The sequence below is a fragment of the Puntigrus tetrazona genome, chromosome 11 (assembly GCF_018831695.1).
Source record: "Puntigrus tetrazona isolate hp1 chromosome 11, ASM1883169v1, whole genome shotgun sequence".
Taxonomy (NCBI): domain Eukaryota; kingdom Metazoa; phylum Chordata; class Actinopteri; order Cypriniformes; family Cyprinidae; genus Puntigrus; species Puntigrus tetrazona.
This window is the reverse complement of record NC_056709.1, coordinates 14928436-14943543: the sequence shown is the minus strand read 5'-3', so window position 1 is coordinate 14943543 and position 15108 is coordinate 14928436. Positions and strand designations below refer to the sequence as shown.

The 15108-nt window shown below is 38.1% G+C and overlaps 1 protein-coding gene across 1 annotated transcript in view; it reads right to left on the bottom strand.

The window, feature by feature from the left end:
• The window catches only part of LOC122353556 (ephrin-A2-like), a 110624-nt gene extending 95792 nt beyond the window's left edge, over positions 1-14832 (bottom strand). The window contains exon 1 of the mRNA XM_043251332.1: positions 13890-14832. Coding sequence (XP_043107267.1) covers positions 13890-14029 — 140 coding nt within the window. The 5' untranslated portion in view covers positions 14030-14832. The remainder of the gene's footprint in view (positions 1-13889) is intronic.
• Positions 14833-15108: the final 276 nt, after the last annotated feature.

The following is a 15108-nucleotide window of genomic DNA, read 5'->3' as shown; positions in this document are numbered from 1 at the left end:
CAGCATAAGGCAGTGGCTTTTGAAAAGCACTAAGTGCTCCGCTGTCTAGTGAGCAAACGGTTACTTTGACCACTGGCTACAGGTTTAAAAAAAAAAACCTCCTGTGACGATTACATGAGGTAAAAAGACATTTTCGCAGAACGCTCGGTAATGGAGTATATTATACTACGTGTGTGGAGTTTTTTTTCATGCTAGCTGACGTGAGTTGATCTGGATAGCATACGGGAATGGCAAATGTCATATTCCTTGTGTGTCCGAATGGGAGACTCTCTAATCGAGAGGAACCAGTTAATCCTTCTGACCGTGATGCGTTGACATGCAGAGCCGCTGAAGACCAACAGCCAGACATGTGGAACAGATGAAGGACAAAGAGATGAGCTAATGATGCAGTAAGGAAGCAGAAAACAGAGCAGGAGAGATGCCATCAACGCACACTGCTCTTCCAAAAATCTAGTTAGCATTTTAAGGCATCCCAGGCTGCCTCGTTTTTGACGGGCTCACAGACAGAATTGCATGTATTCTTCACCAAAATGCACTGCATGAGCTCAGTGAAATTAATCTACGATTTCTTATTTAGCTGGATAAATTATAATATTCAATCATTCAATATTGAAAAGGAAAAAAAGTTTTAAATAGTACCCACTATTTAAAACATGCTTGTTTTGGAAAGAAACTGATACTTTTATTCAGCAAGTATGCATAACAATTGGTCAAAATTGGCAGTAAAGGCTTTTACGTTTTTGCAAAACATTTCGATTTCAAAAATAATTCTGTTATCTATTAACTGAAGAATAAAAAAAAAAAAAAATCAAGGTTTCCAAAATGTTAATCAGCACAACTGATTTCAACATTGATAACAGTAAGAAATGTTTCTTGAGCAGCAAAACAGCATATTAGAATGATTTCTCAAGGATGTTATGAAAATGAAGATTGGGGTAATGATGCTGAAAATTTGGCTTTAAAACCCAGGAATAATTTACATTATGCATTATAAGTTACAAGATTTTTCATTGTTATTTCACAATATTAAACAGAAAATTTACCCAAAAATAAAAAATTCTGTCATTAATTACTCATACTCAAAGATGAACAGAGGTCTTACGGGTTTGGAATGAGATGAAGGTGAGTAATTAATGACAGAATTTTAATTTTTGGATAAACTAACCCTTTTAATCTTTTACTGTATTTTTGATCAAAGAAATGCAGCCTTAGTGAGCATAAGAGTCTTTAAAAAAACATTTGTAAAAATGCTTCTTTTTTTTTTCACGGTATCAGTTGGTTTGGAATATATATATCAATCAATACTAGATATTTAATTTTGCATGCTCAATTTTAAATGTATAGTACATCTACCCATATCTAACACTCACTTACTGATAAATGCTGTCTTTAGCAGATCTTGAAAAAAAGATCTATTTTATAAATGTTTTTAATTTATTTTTAAGAATTTTAATATGCACCATTAACAAGATTATTGTGATTTGTGAGCGCTATCCGTATGGAAGAACATACATTTACACATTTTTCCTTGGTTACTTATGTAGCCCGTATGCAACTCACTAGGTTTAGAAATAGAGCTATCAGTGTTGACAATATTCTTCCACACATACACACAGAATGAAACAGCACATCTGCGTGACCCAAAAGTAAGACATTAGGAACTGACAGCAATATAGACAGATTATGTGTCTCACTGATGTGTTTGGTTAAGTTTTTTTCTTCCACCGGAGGGTTAATGGTGATGGAATAAGAGGTTAATGACACTGAATCTCCTGTGATTGTTGCCATTGTCACTGAACTCCAAACATCTGGAAGAAAAAGGATAGAAATGGATCGTTCATTTGACCTTGTGACTGCCCTCAGCGTTGAGGAGAATTCTCCATCATAATTAACTATCTGGGTCAAACTACAGATGAGGAAAGGTTACGATCAGAAGTTTCATACATTTCCCTGCAAGTTTAATGAAGAAGTGAATGAACCAACCCCAGCATTTTTCTGTATCGGTAATTACATGAAATGAAACATTTGCAAGAAATGTTTTATAAAATAATAAATATAATACAGAAATAAAACAATGCATATATGATAACGTAATTTTTTTTTTTGCATGCTTTGGTATTTGATGAAAATGTGCTTCTATTCAGACAATATAATGTTATGTGTGAAAGTAGAGCTAATGCTTAAAAACATAAATGCATGGTTTGAAAATCCAAAATATTGATTACAGAATTTAAAAATGATTTATCATTACTAATAATGCGACTCAGTATTTTATAGAAGACAGTTTACACAGGCATTCAGATACTGAGGGAAAAAACGGAGGGGAAAAATTATACACAACACAATAAAGAATTCAGCAATATTAATAAAAAAGAAATTAATGAAATGCTCAATAGAAATATAATACTTTAATTTTCTGGAAAAAAATTTAGAGATATAATTTGAAATTTAAATGCATGTAATTAATTTTATACAGGACTAATTGTTTTTTTTGTCTTGAAACCAATTAAATATATATTTAATAATACACATTCTACTTGTCTTTTGCATTGGGTTATACATTTAATATCGCTATTGCGGAAACGGGCTGGCACTGCACCAAAATCTAAAATTTTCAACCCAGCACTACTACACAATGACAATCATACATTCATAAAATCAATATCAATACAGTAATTAAGCATCCAGGCTTGATATTCAAAACGGTTGGAAAACTCACAAAGAGAATTGAGGTACGGCCAACCATAAAACCGGCCGCTTTGATGAATTCCAGCTTGCCCTGTTAAGAGGCCTTTACCTGTCAGACAAATGATTTAGAGATGCAGTCTGCAAGATCAGGGATGTTCTAGTATTAAAATGTAAACGGTTCCCATGTGACATTTGGAAAAATATAAAAAAAAATTTTATTTGTTACGCAGCGCTTTAGTTAGTTAAACTCTTCAAAAAGCATGTCGCCAAAGAGAGAAACATATAAAAAAACATCACAAATCTATCAAATGCTGCATAACCATTACTACACCACTATTCATAATTACATAAGATTTATGACAATGGTTGATCAGAACAAATCACTACGCCATATTTTAAGAATCAAAAAAAAAACAAAAAACCTATGCAACATTTATCCAATGCTCTGATGATTTTTTGGCTTGTGCTACATGTTTCATGAATGAGCTTCATTCGAGACTTCAGTAAAATCACACAATAATTAATTTCCAACAATAATCTTTCTTTATCAGCAGACATGCAGTTTCTTTCCTCCCCCTTGAGACGTGGCTGGGGAGCCGAGGAATTCTGTAGGAACCTCAAAGCCCTCTGGAGGAGTTTGGCTTTTCAAGGCAAAATCCTTGGATTAAAAACACATCCCTCTTGGGATTTTCTCTCTGTTTGGCCTTGAACAGACCAAAGTCCTGCGAGCCGTCATCAAGCCTTGTCACACAGAACATGATGCATGTGATACTCATAACCAGAACATCATGTGAACAGAGAACGGCACTGAGAATCAGTCTCATTCACTAAAACGCATCCAAACACACCAACGTAAACATTCACATCATAAAAGTACAAAAGAACGCATTCAGTTAAATTAAAAACGAACACAATGTCATTCAGCATGTTAAACCCCGAAGCATGAAATCATCATCTCCAAATAATAACAAATAAGAAAATAACAACTGTGTTCAAACAAGTTACCCATGTTTCTGATTGGTCAAAATAACAAACAGCTCCGCCCCCGAGCCCGCACCATTGGTTGAGCCGCTGTTGCTATGGCAGGCTGGTCGAAACTCGCAAACAAACAGACTTTGTTGTGATAGCGCCTCAGAGACGGTGTTCCAGGAGAATCAACTCATGAATTTCTTACTTGTAGTTAGCATATTAAAATGGGACGCTACAAAGCATTTAATCTTCAAAAAACAAACACTGAACGTGTGGCCAAATGTTTGTCCACAACAATCATGTGCGGGGTGTCAAACGCACCTTTGTTTTGGACCACAATTGCATGCTGGAAAGGCGCAGTTGAAGAGAGTCTATAGGCCTAATCCTGTTAGCATAGCACCTGAGATGAAATGGCTAATCCTGTTTAAACTCACAACACAGCCCAGGTAATCTTCCTGTGTCCTGATCAGCAGCTGGCTCGTTCGCAGCGCTAAAGGTGAGACATCAATCCGTGATCACACCTGTACCGGGATTAGCCATCTTACTGCGAAATAACGTACTGTATATGGCGTGGAAATGTGCAAGGTAAGTACTTCTCCTGCTCCTGTAGGAGGTTGTCAAAGGGTTTTTATGTGACGCTCATTTTCAGCACAAATCTGAATTGAACGTACTGACCCACTGAAGCCGAATCCGCCATTTAGTTCCGGTGGTGTATAAAAACAGTCTATGATTAAAACGCAACTGTCCTCACACCACCCACATCCCTGCGTATGCAAGAACATAGCACTTAAAACGTTAGATGCAATCTCAAACTTAGTATTGAACAATATTAAATTGCAGATTTAGAATGTATTTTTTCTTTAAAAAAATATTCAAGAGTTCCTATATATATTAAAACCCAAGTGCCAAAGGGTTCTATAGCTTCACCGCAGGCTTGCAAGAATTCGTTTTTTTGCTTTGCCTGTCACAGTAACCTACATTCGGAGGCAGCCGAGGCATTTTTGAGGCCGTTTCGGGCATACATGGTGCCGCCCGCACACAGATCAATCACCATACCCATCATGCACCATGAACAGTCCTTACTGCACACAATCTCTCTCTCTCTCTGTTTTTCTGTGTCACTTTGCCTTTCACTGTAGCAAACACACAGGTGTAAAAAACTTCGGGAGTGGAAGTTTATTTTATTTTTACAGCATAGCGTATAGTATGTGGCAGATGTCGAGTGGGGCAAAAAAAAAAAAGTGTTTGCTTCTGTGGAACGTGTCGCATTTTCTAAATTTGGATCTGTTGATGTTGCAAGTCAAGTAATATTGTGTGCACTGTGCTGTTTTCAAGCTGTGCACAAAAATTAGAAAATAAAAATTGCTCATGATCAATTTTTTTACAAGGTTGTTTTTTAACACTTTAAGGTGTATGTCTACACAGAAAAGAATTTGCAAAAAAATAAGTCCATTATTATAAATTGTAAACGCCATATAATCTAGTGCAGCAACGCTAACTTTTTCGCATAGTTTTGTCATGAAGATTGATTCTTTCGGCAGATCTTTACCACAGTCTCTTTCGCAGAACCCTGTCATTAGAGGACTTCTAAAATGCCATTTTTTTAGTCTGAGGCGTGATTGGCTTTGTTCTCGGGGCGAAAAAGGAGCTCAGAAACCGACCTGCTTGTCCAATCCCACTCCTGACCCTGACTTAAAAAACGAGTTTGTGAATAAAAGCAAATCCTGAAATGAATCTGCTTCTTCAGTAGCAAGAGCGTACCTTCCCTGTTCAAGCGCGCAATGCATAATTATGAAAGCGTTCAATAATATTTCATCTGCCAGTTTATATTGTTCTTCGAGCTGCATTTCTCTACAAATGCATGACCGTTGTAAAAACTGTAATATAATCTGCATAGGAATGTCTCAGTTCAGACTTGCTCCTGTAATGAAATCAATCGATCATGAATTGTCCTATAACACAAAAGGATTAAACCCGATTTGTATTCAGTAATATCATAATATCTCCATAAATCTATATGTACTTGCAACACATGCAATTATTGAACATCAGTGTGGACAGCCGCCTACATTTGACAATATGCAGTGTTAATGTATGTTTAATTATAATATCAATGCTAACTGTGTGAGAAAATAATCGGATATTTTTCCTTATATTTCCTGGAATTCATAAGTTTGCATTGAAAACAAAAAAAGGTACAAAAACATAAACCTCAACACACACGCAAATGCTACAGCAACAAAAAAACAAGTTGTGTTTGGTAAATAAATATTGGATTTTGTATTACCGTACTGTTTATTTATGGTATATCTTAAATGTATATCTTATTTTATAGCCAAAATATAACTGCAAAAAGCCTAATTTATGTTTAGCTCGTTCAAATTTAGTCTGAGCAAAGTATAGGTACAGCGCGTCTAAGCCAGCAGATGCCGGCTGAGTTTGCATTGCACGGGCAATGCATGAGGTGACAGCCACGCGTTTAACAAATGTCCCACTAACCCTGGCGGTGGGCATGCAGCAGGTATTCAGGGTAAGGGTCAGCCTTTTTTTCCCCCCCGATTAATTTTTCCCAAACCCGAGTCCCTGCTCTGCCAACATCTTCCGCATAACAGGGATTTTCTCTGGTTCTTCAAGAATGACAGGTTTGACGTATCTGCAGTTCAAGAGAGAAAGCTCCCAGATGACTAAGGAGGCAATGTTCCACTTCTCACATGCTCTCCTATTCTTTTCCTTTAGAAATGTCGAGTTATTTGAAGGTCAAGGCCTACTGAGATGTGCGAGCAGCTCCTCCCTCTCGCTTGAAGACAGAACCATGTGTTCAGTGGCTTTACACCCACGTTGGTGAAAAGAGACATTTGCAAAGTGAAAACAGGTGAATCAACTGAACACATCAGCGCTAATTCGGCTACAGGGAGATGGCGTCACGCGTGAAACAGTCTAAATAAAATGTTTTTTTGAAATCAAATAAAAGTCGCACGAATGACTGCGCGATCAGCAATCCCACGCCCCTAAACTTCACTTAATTATTCACGCAAATTTTTATTTAGTTAAGCCACATGTTGCGTTTCGCCAAAATCCATCTGGTAATACAATTTACGACTTACTGATGTTCATCATTTAGTTTGATTAATTCTATTTTTTTCCCCGCAGAGAACAACGGTAAAATAACAGCATTTAAGAATTGCATTGCAAGCGCGCATATCGTGCACTTGATACGTTTTACTTTATATAAAACAGAAATATGCAAAATAAGTAATATAATAAAAACCATTAATAAATGTGAATATTTTCACTGTAAAAGTAAAACACACATGTGCCCCAAACAAACTAAAACAATATTTTATGAATATCTTTATATTTTTTTTTACGTTTAAACATATGTTTGTACAGCATACGTGCTTCAAAAACTCGTAGTTTTATTTTTTAGTTCATTTTATTAATCATTTAAATTAGAAACAAATAAATGATCATTTTGACGCACAGAACAGTACAAAAGTCTTCTCACTTGCACTGCTCTATCCTGACTGCGTACATCTGACACCTTATGCCCCCAAAAACATTTCAAAACTTCAAATGATCTCAGAGCGATTAAGAAATCCGATCTCAGCAGCATGTTGATTTAAAGTCTATTTTGAACTTGAAAATCTGTTAGAAACTCGATGGAAAACAGCAGCATACTAAATCTATAAAGCTTTTAAACGGTCCTCCGAATAGTCCACATAGCATTCACAGTGTAATAAACCTCCGAAACTTGTTTTGTTAAATATTAAGGGCCAATAATATCTTATAAGTAAAATTAATTGCTTGAAATTCCCAATTCGGCCCTTTTACTTTACTTTTTTTCCCAGAGAATACATGGCACTGTCAAGTATTTCACATAATTCTCTTTCTGCTACTATATAATGCTTACAGCACATGACTTTCATTTTCAGTTATATATATTTCGATGATTAAAGTCAGGCTTTTTAAGCATTATAAAATATAAACCTCCCGTACAAATGGGCTTTGTACAAACCATTTCGCAAATTAGGATTGAGGCATAAAATGACCCTCCATTTCTTAGCAGAGAGCTGAGTGTATTTCCAAATAAAACTCACTCGAGGAGAGAAATGAGGAGTTTGAGGATGGACATAATGAGCCGACTTTATGTGGGTCAACAGAACTAAACTACAGTTCCAGACAAATTAAAAAAAGCGCATTTGTTTAATGAGCAAATAAAAAAATAAAAAAAAGATGTCTCTGGTGTCTTAAAAATAACGACACCAGAAATAAGAAATGCGATTTAAAAATCCTAGAAAAAAAAAATCATGCATGCAGTAATTACTCAGTGATAATAGCGTATGTAAAAAGCTATAAATTATTTTTTATTTAAAAATAAATAAATAAAGCAAATTCGTTCCACAATGCGTAAAGAGAAAGTGGTTTGGTGATAAAGAGAGCATCTCACGTCACTTAAAAACACACAATCCCATTTGAGGGAGGGCTTCCTGGCACTCTGTGCCTCATAAATACTGTAGACTAAATGAGAAAGGCCTTGGTCCTGAGAGAGAGAAGTGTCCTGAGCTAACTTGACCGAGAACTCAACGGCACCTGGATGAAAGCAAAACACCCAGTCTTCAAATTTGGTATTTAAACCAAAGCCAGCGTGCAATGCTGATTTGAAATCATCAGGATTTTTTTTTTTTGCATCGGGGGAAAAGATCCACCACTGAACGAGCACCTACCTCAAACCAAGTTTGAGCTCCCTGGATGCACGTGACTGCCAATGTGCTACGTGAATGTGGGTCAGGCATTAAAATTTATGAGTAATACAGAAGGCAGGGTGACGTTGTGATTGGGGCTGTTGCTGGGTACAAAAACAGATGAAAATAAACTGTCGCACAAAGAGGTGAGGACGCAGGGGTGATAAGGTGCCCTGCGAGGTCCTGGGAATGAATTCTGGTTTGTGTTCGCGGCAAGAAAGCGTGAAAACTAACTGTCATGGCGCCTGTACCGAAAGCATTCCGGCTGCTGCTCGCTATAAAAGAGTGACAAAACGAAGTGATTCAAAACTTTCTGAAAGCATACGGAGGAAAATAAAACATATTAAAACAAAAAAACGAAAGCCAAATAAATCGCCGTTTAAAAAAACAACCTGGCGTAAACAAGTAAGCTACTCTAGACTCTTGATGACTTTAAACATATAGCGTTAAAACACAAAAAAACACTGAATTTCGTTTTTCTGTTTGTGCATGAAAGTGTTTGGATAGCATGTCACATCTGTGCAAATGTTCACATGTAAGCCGTCATTTTGTTGCAGGGTGGGGGGCAGGATACAGATAATGGCGGAAAGAGGGTTATGTTACTCCTGCGGTACAAATTTAGTAAGAGAAGCACAACCGTTTTCCCACCATCCAGTGACCGAAGCAGCGGGGATGTTTTATTTCGACCTGCGGATATATAACGTTGATTAACGGTAAAAACCGAATACGAGTATGACCTTTCATTTAACGCAACTATGAACCTAGATTACCGATTATAAAATATCTTTTATAATACCGGAACCGCGTTGTGGTTTAAAACTTTCATTGCTTGCTAAAGTAGCCTTTTGATGCAATGTGGACGTAGACCATTTGCATTATTTACTGCCGACGGGAGCTCCGTTCCCTTTTTGGCCCGCGTATTTAGGAGAAAAAAAGGTTTCGTGAAACGTCCTGTCATTGATAATCATTAGCAGATGAATCTGAAGTCCAGCTGTAAACAGAATGGAAGCGTTACAGCTATAACAACCGCTGACCTATAGACCTCAGTAACCGAATTTCTCCCTACAGAAGTAGCCCGTAATCTCATAGAAACGCAGCACCAGTGAGGCTGCGTGACTGCATGCACCCATCTTAAAAGACGCACTGTTGTTTTAGCAAGTGGACACAGCTGACCGCCATTCCCACTGTAATCTGATTTCCAAACTAACGAATTCACTGCACCCAGAGCGCTGTCAGTTTAAGTGCTTTCCCTCACTGTAGCAACTGCGTATAAATGGACGAGGGTCGTCGGGGAGGGGGGGGGGAAAAACAATGATTATATTTATACACTTTAATGGATGAGTTAATTTGATTAAACGGCCGAACAAAACGGCGATCTCATGCTAAAGTTGCAATAAGTCACAGGACGGATGGCGAATCGGTGGTTTGGAATGGGTTTTCTCTCAGAGCGTTTTCCTACAAAGAGGCAAAATTGTTCCCCCGACCCTCAGGACGGCAGGTCACAGTCCTAGCAGAAGAAACACTCGGTCATGCATTGTGAAATTTGAGGTATTTCTGTCTGGATGAAAGTAGACTGTAAATTGCCACCCTGCGGCCGCCTGAAATGAATTATAAACACACATACGGAAGGGACGCTCAAACAAAGAAGTGGAAGCTGACTGAACTCTAAGTGCTGCTTAAAACAGAAAAATCAATTAACGTCCGGCACAATAAACTGGGCACGACTTGTATATGACTTGCCACAGAGAGATAAAATAGAGAAATAAAACCGATTCAAAAAATAATTCAGCTCGCTTTTGGATGCAAACTATTATTTAAACAAGCCAATTCTGTGCAAAAAGCAATATATTGTTATAACAATAGTTCGTCACTAAAATAAAATATTAAGCTGCGTTTTGTACTTGGATTTTTCGATACTAAACTAAATCATTATTACAACGGTAGCTAAATTATTTTATCAGATTTTCAAAATGCGGGTGATAAATGGTGATGAACCAGCAAATCAAGTTGAAACGAAACAAAACAATAAAGACAAAAAACTATTCCTGGTAAGTTGTCATAGTATGACTGCATTAACCCCACACTCCATTTTTTGTCTCCAGCTTGCACCATATTCCAGAGGCAAGTGTGAGGGTTCACAAAATGGCGGACAAATCCGTAAACTGGGGCAGAATATGGTGCAATGCCACCTACAGGAGCTGAAGTTTGACACGAGCAGCCAAGGTCAAGCTTGAAGTCATTAATTTCAGGCATTCTAATCACAATAGAGGTTAATGACCCTAAGAGAATAAAATCCATGTGGATCCATACAGGCATATCTGTGTCTTGCCCTCATACAGGAGTCCTCTGACACCAGACATCCCTCATAACCTTGAGGAACCAATTACACTATGACAAAAATCCAGCAAAATAAAACCATACAAAGAAGAAAGTTTCTTTGTAAGAAGCTTGAAGTTTCCCTTCAAGTACAATTGCTTCTTATTATAGTGGATTAAAAAACATCTCATACGGATATCATAATAGGATGTGAAAAGAGAGCCGTTTAAAAACCTTTATTCATCATAAAAAAACCAAAACCTTGCACATTTTTTGCACATGGAAAATGAGATTTAATTAATAAATTTAAAATCATTTTAATAAAAAAAAAAACCCATTATTTTAAATCACAATGACACTAATAAATAAACAAAATGCATTCAAATATAAAAATAATTTTATAGATTTTTGCAATCTATAAAAGAGCATGCCACGCCATTAATGAAATTAAAATCTAAAACACTACAGATAAGAATGTCTGCTAAACGGCTTAAACTAATGTAATGCAAGGATTCATAGAAACGATTAGAAGAAAACGATCGCTCTTCAGACCTGAACAGCCGTCCGAAAGTGCTGCACGGCAATCTGCGTGATGGCGAACCCTATGTGAAAACTCACTTTTCAGCCTAACTGCTTCTTCTACGCTCCCAGCCTCCTTGTAAGACCTCACCGTAAAGCCACAAGGGTTAAATCGACACCTATCGCCAACTCACACCGAGCAGAAAGGCATTTCAGCGTATTTATTTATGCTTTGATTGGGGTCATTTAGCGCAAGTCATTTCGGTCTCACACTCCTAATTGAGTCACGTAACAGACTCGAACCATCGAGGCCTGATTCAAACCACACCAGACAGAACCGCTGGCTTTCATGGTGGCGTGCTGGAAAACCACAGATCACAACGAAGCCCGCGAACTCTGATTTCAGTTTCGCAGGGCTGCAAACAACCAAGCCCAATCCACAGAGCTACAACGCACATCTGCTCTTGGTTTCTGACAATCCAAACTTGGAGGATTTGATACGTATATCTCACAGATCTACAGGCCGACCGGTAAAATCGATAGCATGGGTTAAAACACTCTAAAGCCTAATAATAGAAATGCCTTTTTCCCTGAGCGCTCTCTCTCTCTCACACACACACACACACACACACACACACACATACAGAGGGAAGACCCATCTCAGTTTAGCTGAACAAACATTTCACTGCCCTGACATAACACAGCAGACACAAACTTACAGGTGGAAAAATAAAGAAAAAATATGATCTAGACATGCCGTAATCACCATTTACATTTTTTGAGTGTATCGAAGCATGGAATACGGGAACAAAAAAGTGTTTTTTCAACCTTTATACCTTTAGATTTGTGAATGAATTTAGCTTTTATATATATATATATATATATATATATATATATATATATATATATATATATATATATATATATATATATATATATAACTGTAAATGATTCTATATAATGCATAAGGCAATTTTTTTAATTGAACCCATAAACATTTTCAAGACTTAAATTATGTTGAACTTTTCTACACCTAGTAGCAGAAACACTTTTTAGTTTTTTTTCTATTCAGGTAAACTTACATAAAAAAAAAAAAAAGGTACGCAAGTAAAACTGCCTTCTTATTTCCAATCTCCGGCACCGAAGCTCAAAAAAACTACTTCACAGAACAACTGATGTGAACAAACATCTGTGGACTTCTCAGTAATTACTCATACCGGTTAAAACTGTGGCATGTAATGTATTAGTTTGACTGTGTGGTTACACAAAGCTCCGTCCTCTGCCAGAAACGGCCTCTGAGAGCGCTCTGATGAGGGGTGCTGGGGTGTTCGGGAAGGGGCGCTTCGTCTTAGACTATTTAAACCATATGGTGACGTGAAAAGAAAAGTCTGGAGTAGCGATCCCACCTCAGGAACATCCATGATGAAAGAATGGAAAACAAAATCGGAGCGTCTTTAAAAGCTGACAAGATAAAAAAGTATGCATTCATTAGCATAATTTCGGTGATTATCAACCCTGCGGACCAACGGCACACGATGCAACGCTGCATACAGCCCTCAGTAACTCATAACAGTGTCGAACAGTAAGCGTGCAATAAATGAGGCCGTAAAGTTAGAATGTGCTCACGGAGAGGCTGATTTTGTGAGAAGCCTTATAAGTACTTTCGAATGGAACACACAAGTTGTTAAAACAGTGCCTAGTTGAGGCCTTTTTGTGTGCGTTTTCAAAACTTCACTGTTTCGTGTGAAATCACACACAAAACACTCAAAGGGAAGACTTGTTGTTTCAGACGGAGTTAAGTGACAGAACTGATCATAAAAAAAATAAATAAATAAAAATTATGGTGATTTTTCAATTGGGTGCATTTGGCTAACTTCAGAATTAGGTTTTATATATATATATATATATATATATATATATATATATATATATATAATATATAATCATGCACTACAATAAAAATCTGAGTGTGGCCTGATCAGCTTTTAAGTGAATTTCAGTAATAATTAATGATGTGTGATGGTAATATTTCTAAATGTATGTTGAGTAAGCACAAAATATACTGCCATTAATTAATTTTTTTTTAAATTCAAGACTTCTTTTGTGTGCATGATAACTAAGAAACTTTTTAGAGGAAACCAATTTGTACAACGAGATGGTAATGACATATTGGGATGCTGAATCTTTGACACGAATGGCCGAAGCTGAATTTTTTTACGATTCTTGGGGAAAAGTGAAAAGAAAAAAAAAATGTCCACCTCGAGGATGGCCCTAATGTACATACAGTGTTGCAAATGCAACATTTAAAAGATTTTATGAAAATTGCACAAATTAACTAAAGAGACACCATATTTTTTTTTTTTCATTTTAAATCCGTTTAAACTGGAATAGCAAAAGCTACTTTTCCTAGGGGTCAAGAGTTTCCCTAGGCCTGACTGAAGAATCACCTGTATGTTTGTAGAAATATATGTAGTTTTTAAGTGAAATATAGGGATGTTAAAATATACATATTTAAATTAAAAGGTCCAACTAAAAAAAAAAAGAGCATTACTCGTAGTTGAAAGAACTTGAAAGAACTCCTGCCAGTGATGACTCTGCATTAGCAGGTAAAGCTCGACTCCCATGCAAGCCCTGATGCGGTGAGGTGTTTCTTACCTGGGATTCGTGCTGTTCCAGTACACAGCATACCGGTCTGAAATGATCTTACTGTCATCCGCACACACGGTGACCCAAAACAGGAGGACGACCATGAAAAGCGTCAACTCCATCTGATACGCAATCGAGTTCTTGCACATAATGTCAACGCAAACGGGGAGAAAAATACAAGCTCGGTTAATAACAGCAGGTGCGCTTGAGAAGAACGATCACGTGTGGGTGAGTCTTATTCACACGCATCACATTCTTCTGCGGAGGAATAAAAGTAAAGTCAAAGCTCGGCGTATGAACTTCTCGCGGAGGATCCATCCAGCATCTCGACCTCCACAGCTTGAGATGTTTCCACGACGAGCGCGCGGCGTTTCAAACTACAATACCGCTCGCTTTTCGCGTCCATTCTTCCTTCCAGCGCCGTTCGAAAACTTTTCTCTGACTCGTAAAAAAGCGGCCAGGTCGTTACCATCCATTCAGGCGAACGTGCGCGCTCTAAAATCCTGCCGGTACTCCACACACCCGCGCGCGCGCGCGCGCTGTCCGTGCTTCTCCTCTCTCTGAAAGCCACCTGAAGCGAGTCGGTCTTCTTTATCGGCGGTCAGCGAGGGGGAAAAGTAGCCCGCACTTCCGTGGCTACAACTGCCGTGTGAAAGTTATCTCGGTTGCGGTCTCGTGGCGCTCTCACAGACGCGATGCTGAACCCGCGCGCGCCGCATCACGCGCAAAGTTGATGCCGTGGCGCTTTAAATGTCGCTTCTGCGCGTCAACAACTTGCTGCTCCTCACAGACCGACGACGCTCTCACAAGTGCGAAATGACATTTTCTGTCTTTCCTACCTAAAGGCGAGCGGTCCTGCCTCCACAGCGCGCTGTCTCTCTCTCAGCACATGTCTCAGTCTCTTCGCTGTCTGTCCTCGACTGCGGGGCGGAGCTGCTCGGCGAGAGGGACCGCCTGGACCTGCACGCTCAAACTTTGGAGATATTGGCCATTAAACGAAATTAAACTTAATTACAGCTCCCATTAGGTAAAGAATGATAATTGCATTCTTTGCGTGGGACATGCTAAAATGTTGCTGGTTGTAAACCGAGCACGGTGATGTAAAATTGTTTGTAAATTCACGGTAAAAAACAAAACGCCAGCTCTTACCACAACTTTTGCCTAAGAATTAAGGGACAATATTACAATCATTACGGTAAGGCGTCTGTATTTTACGCTATTGAGGCGT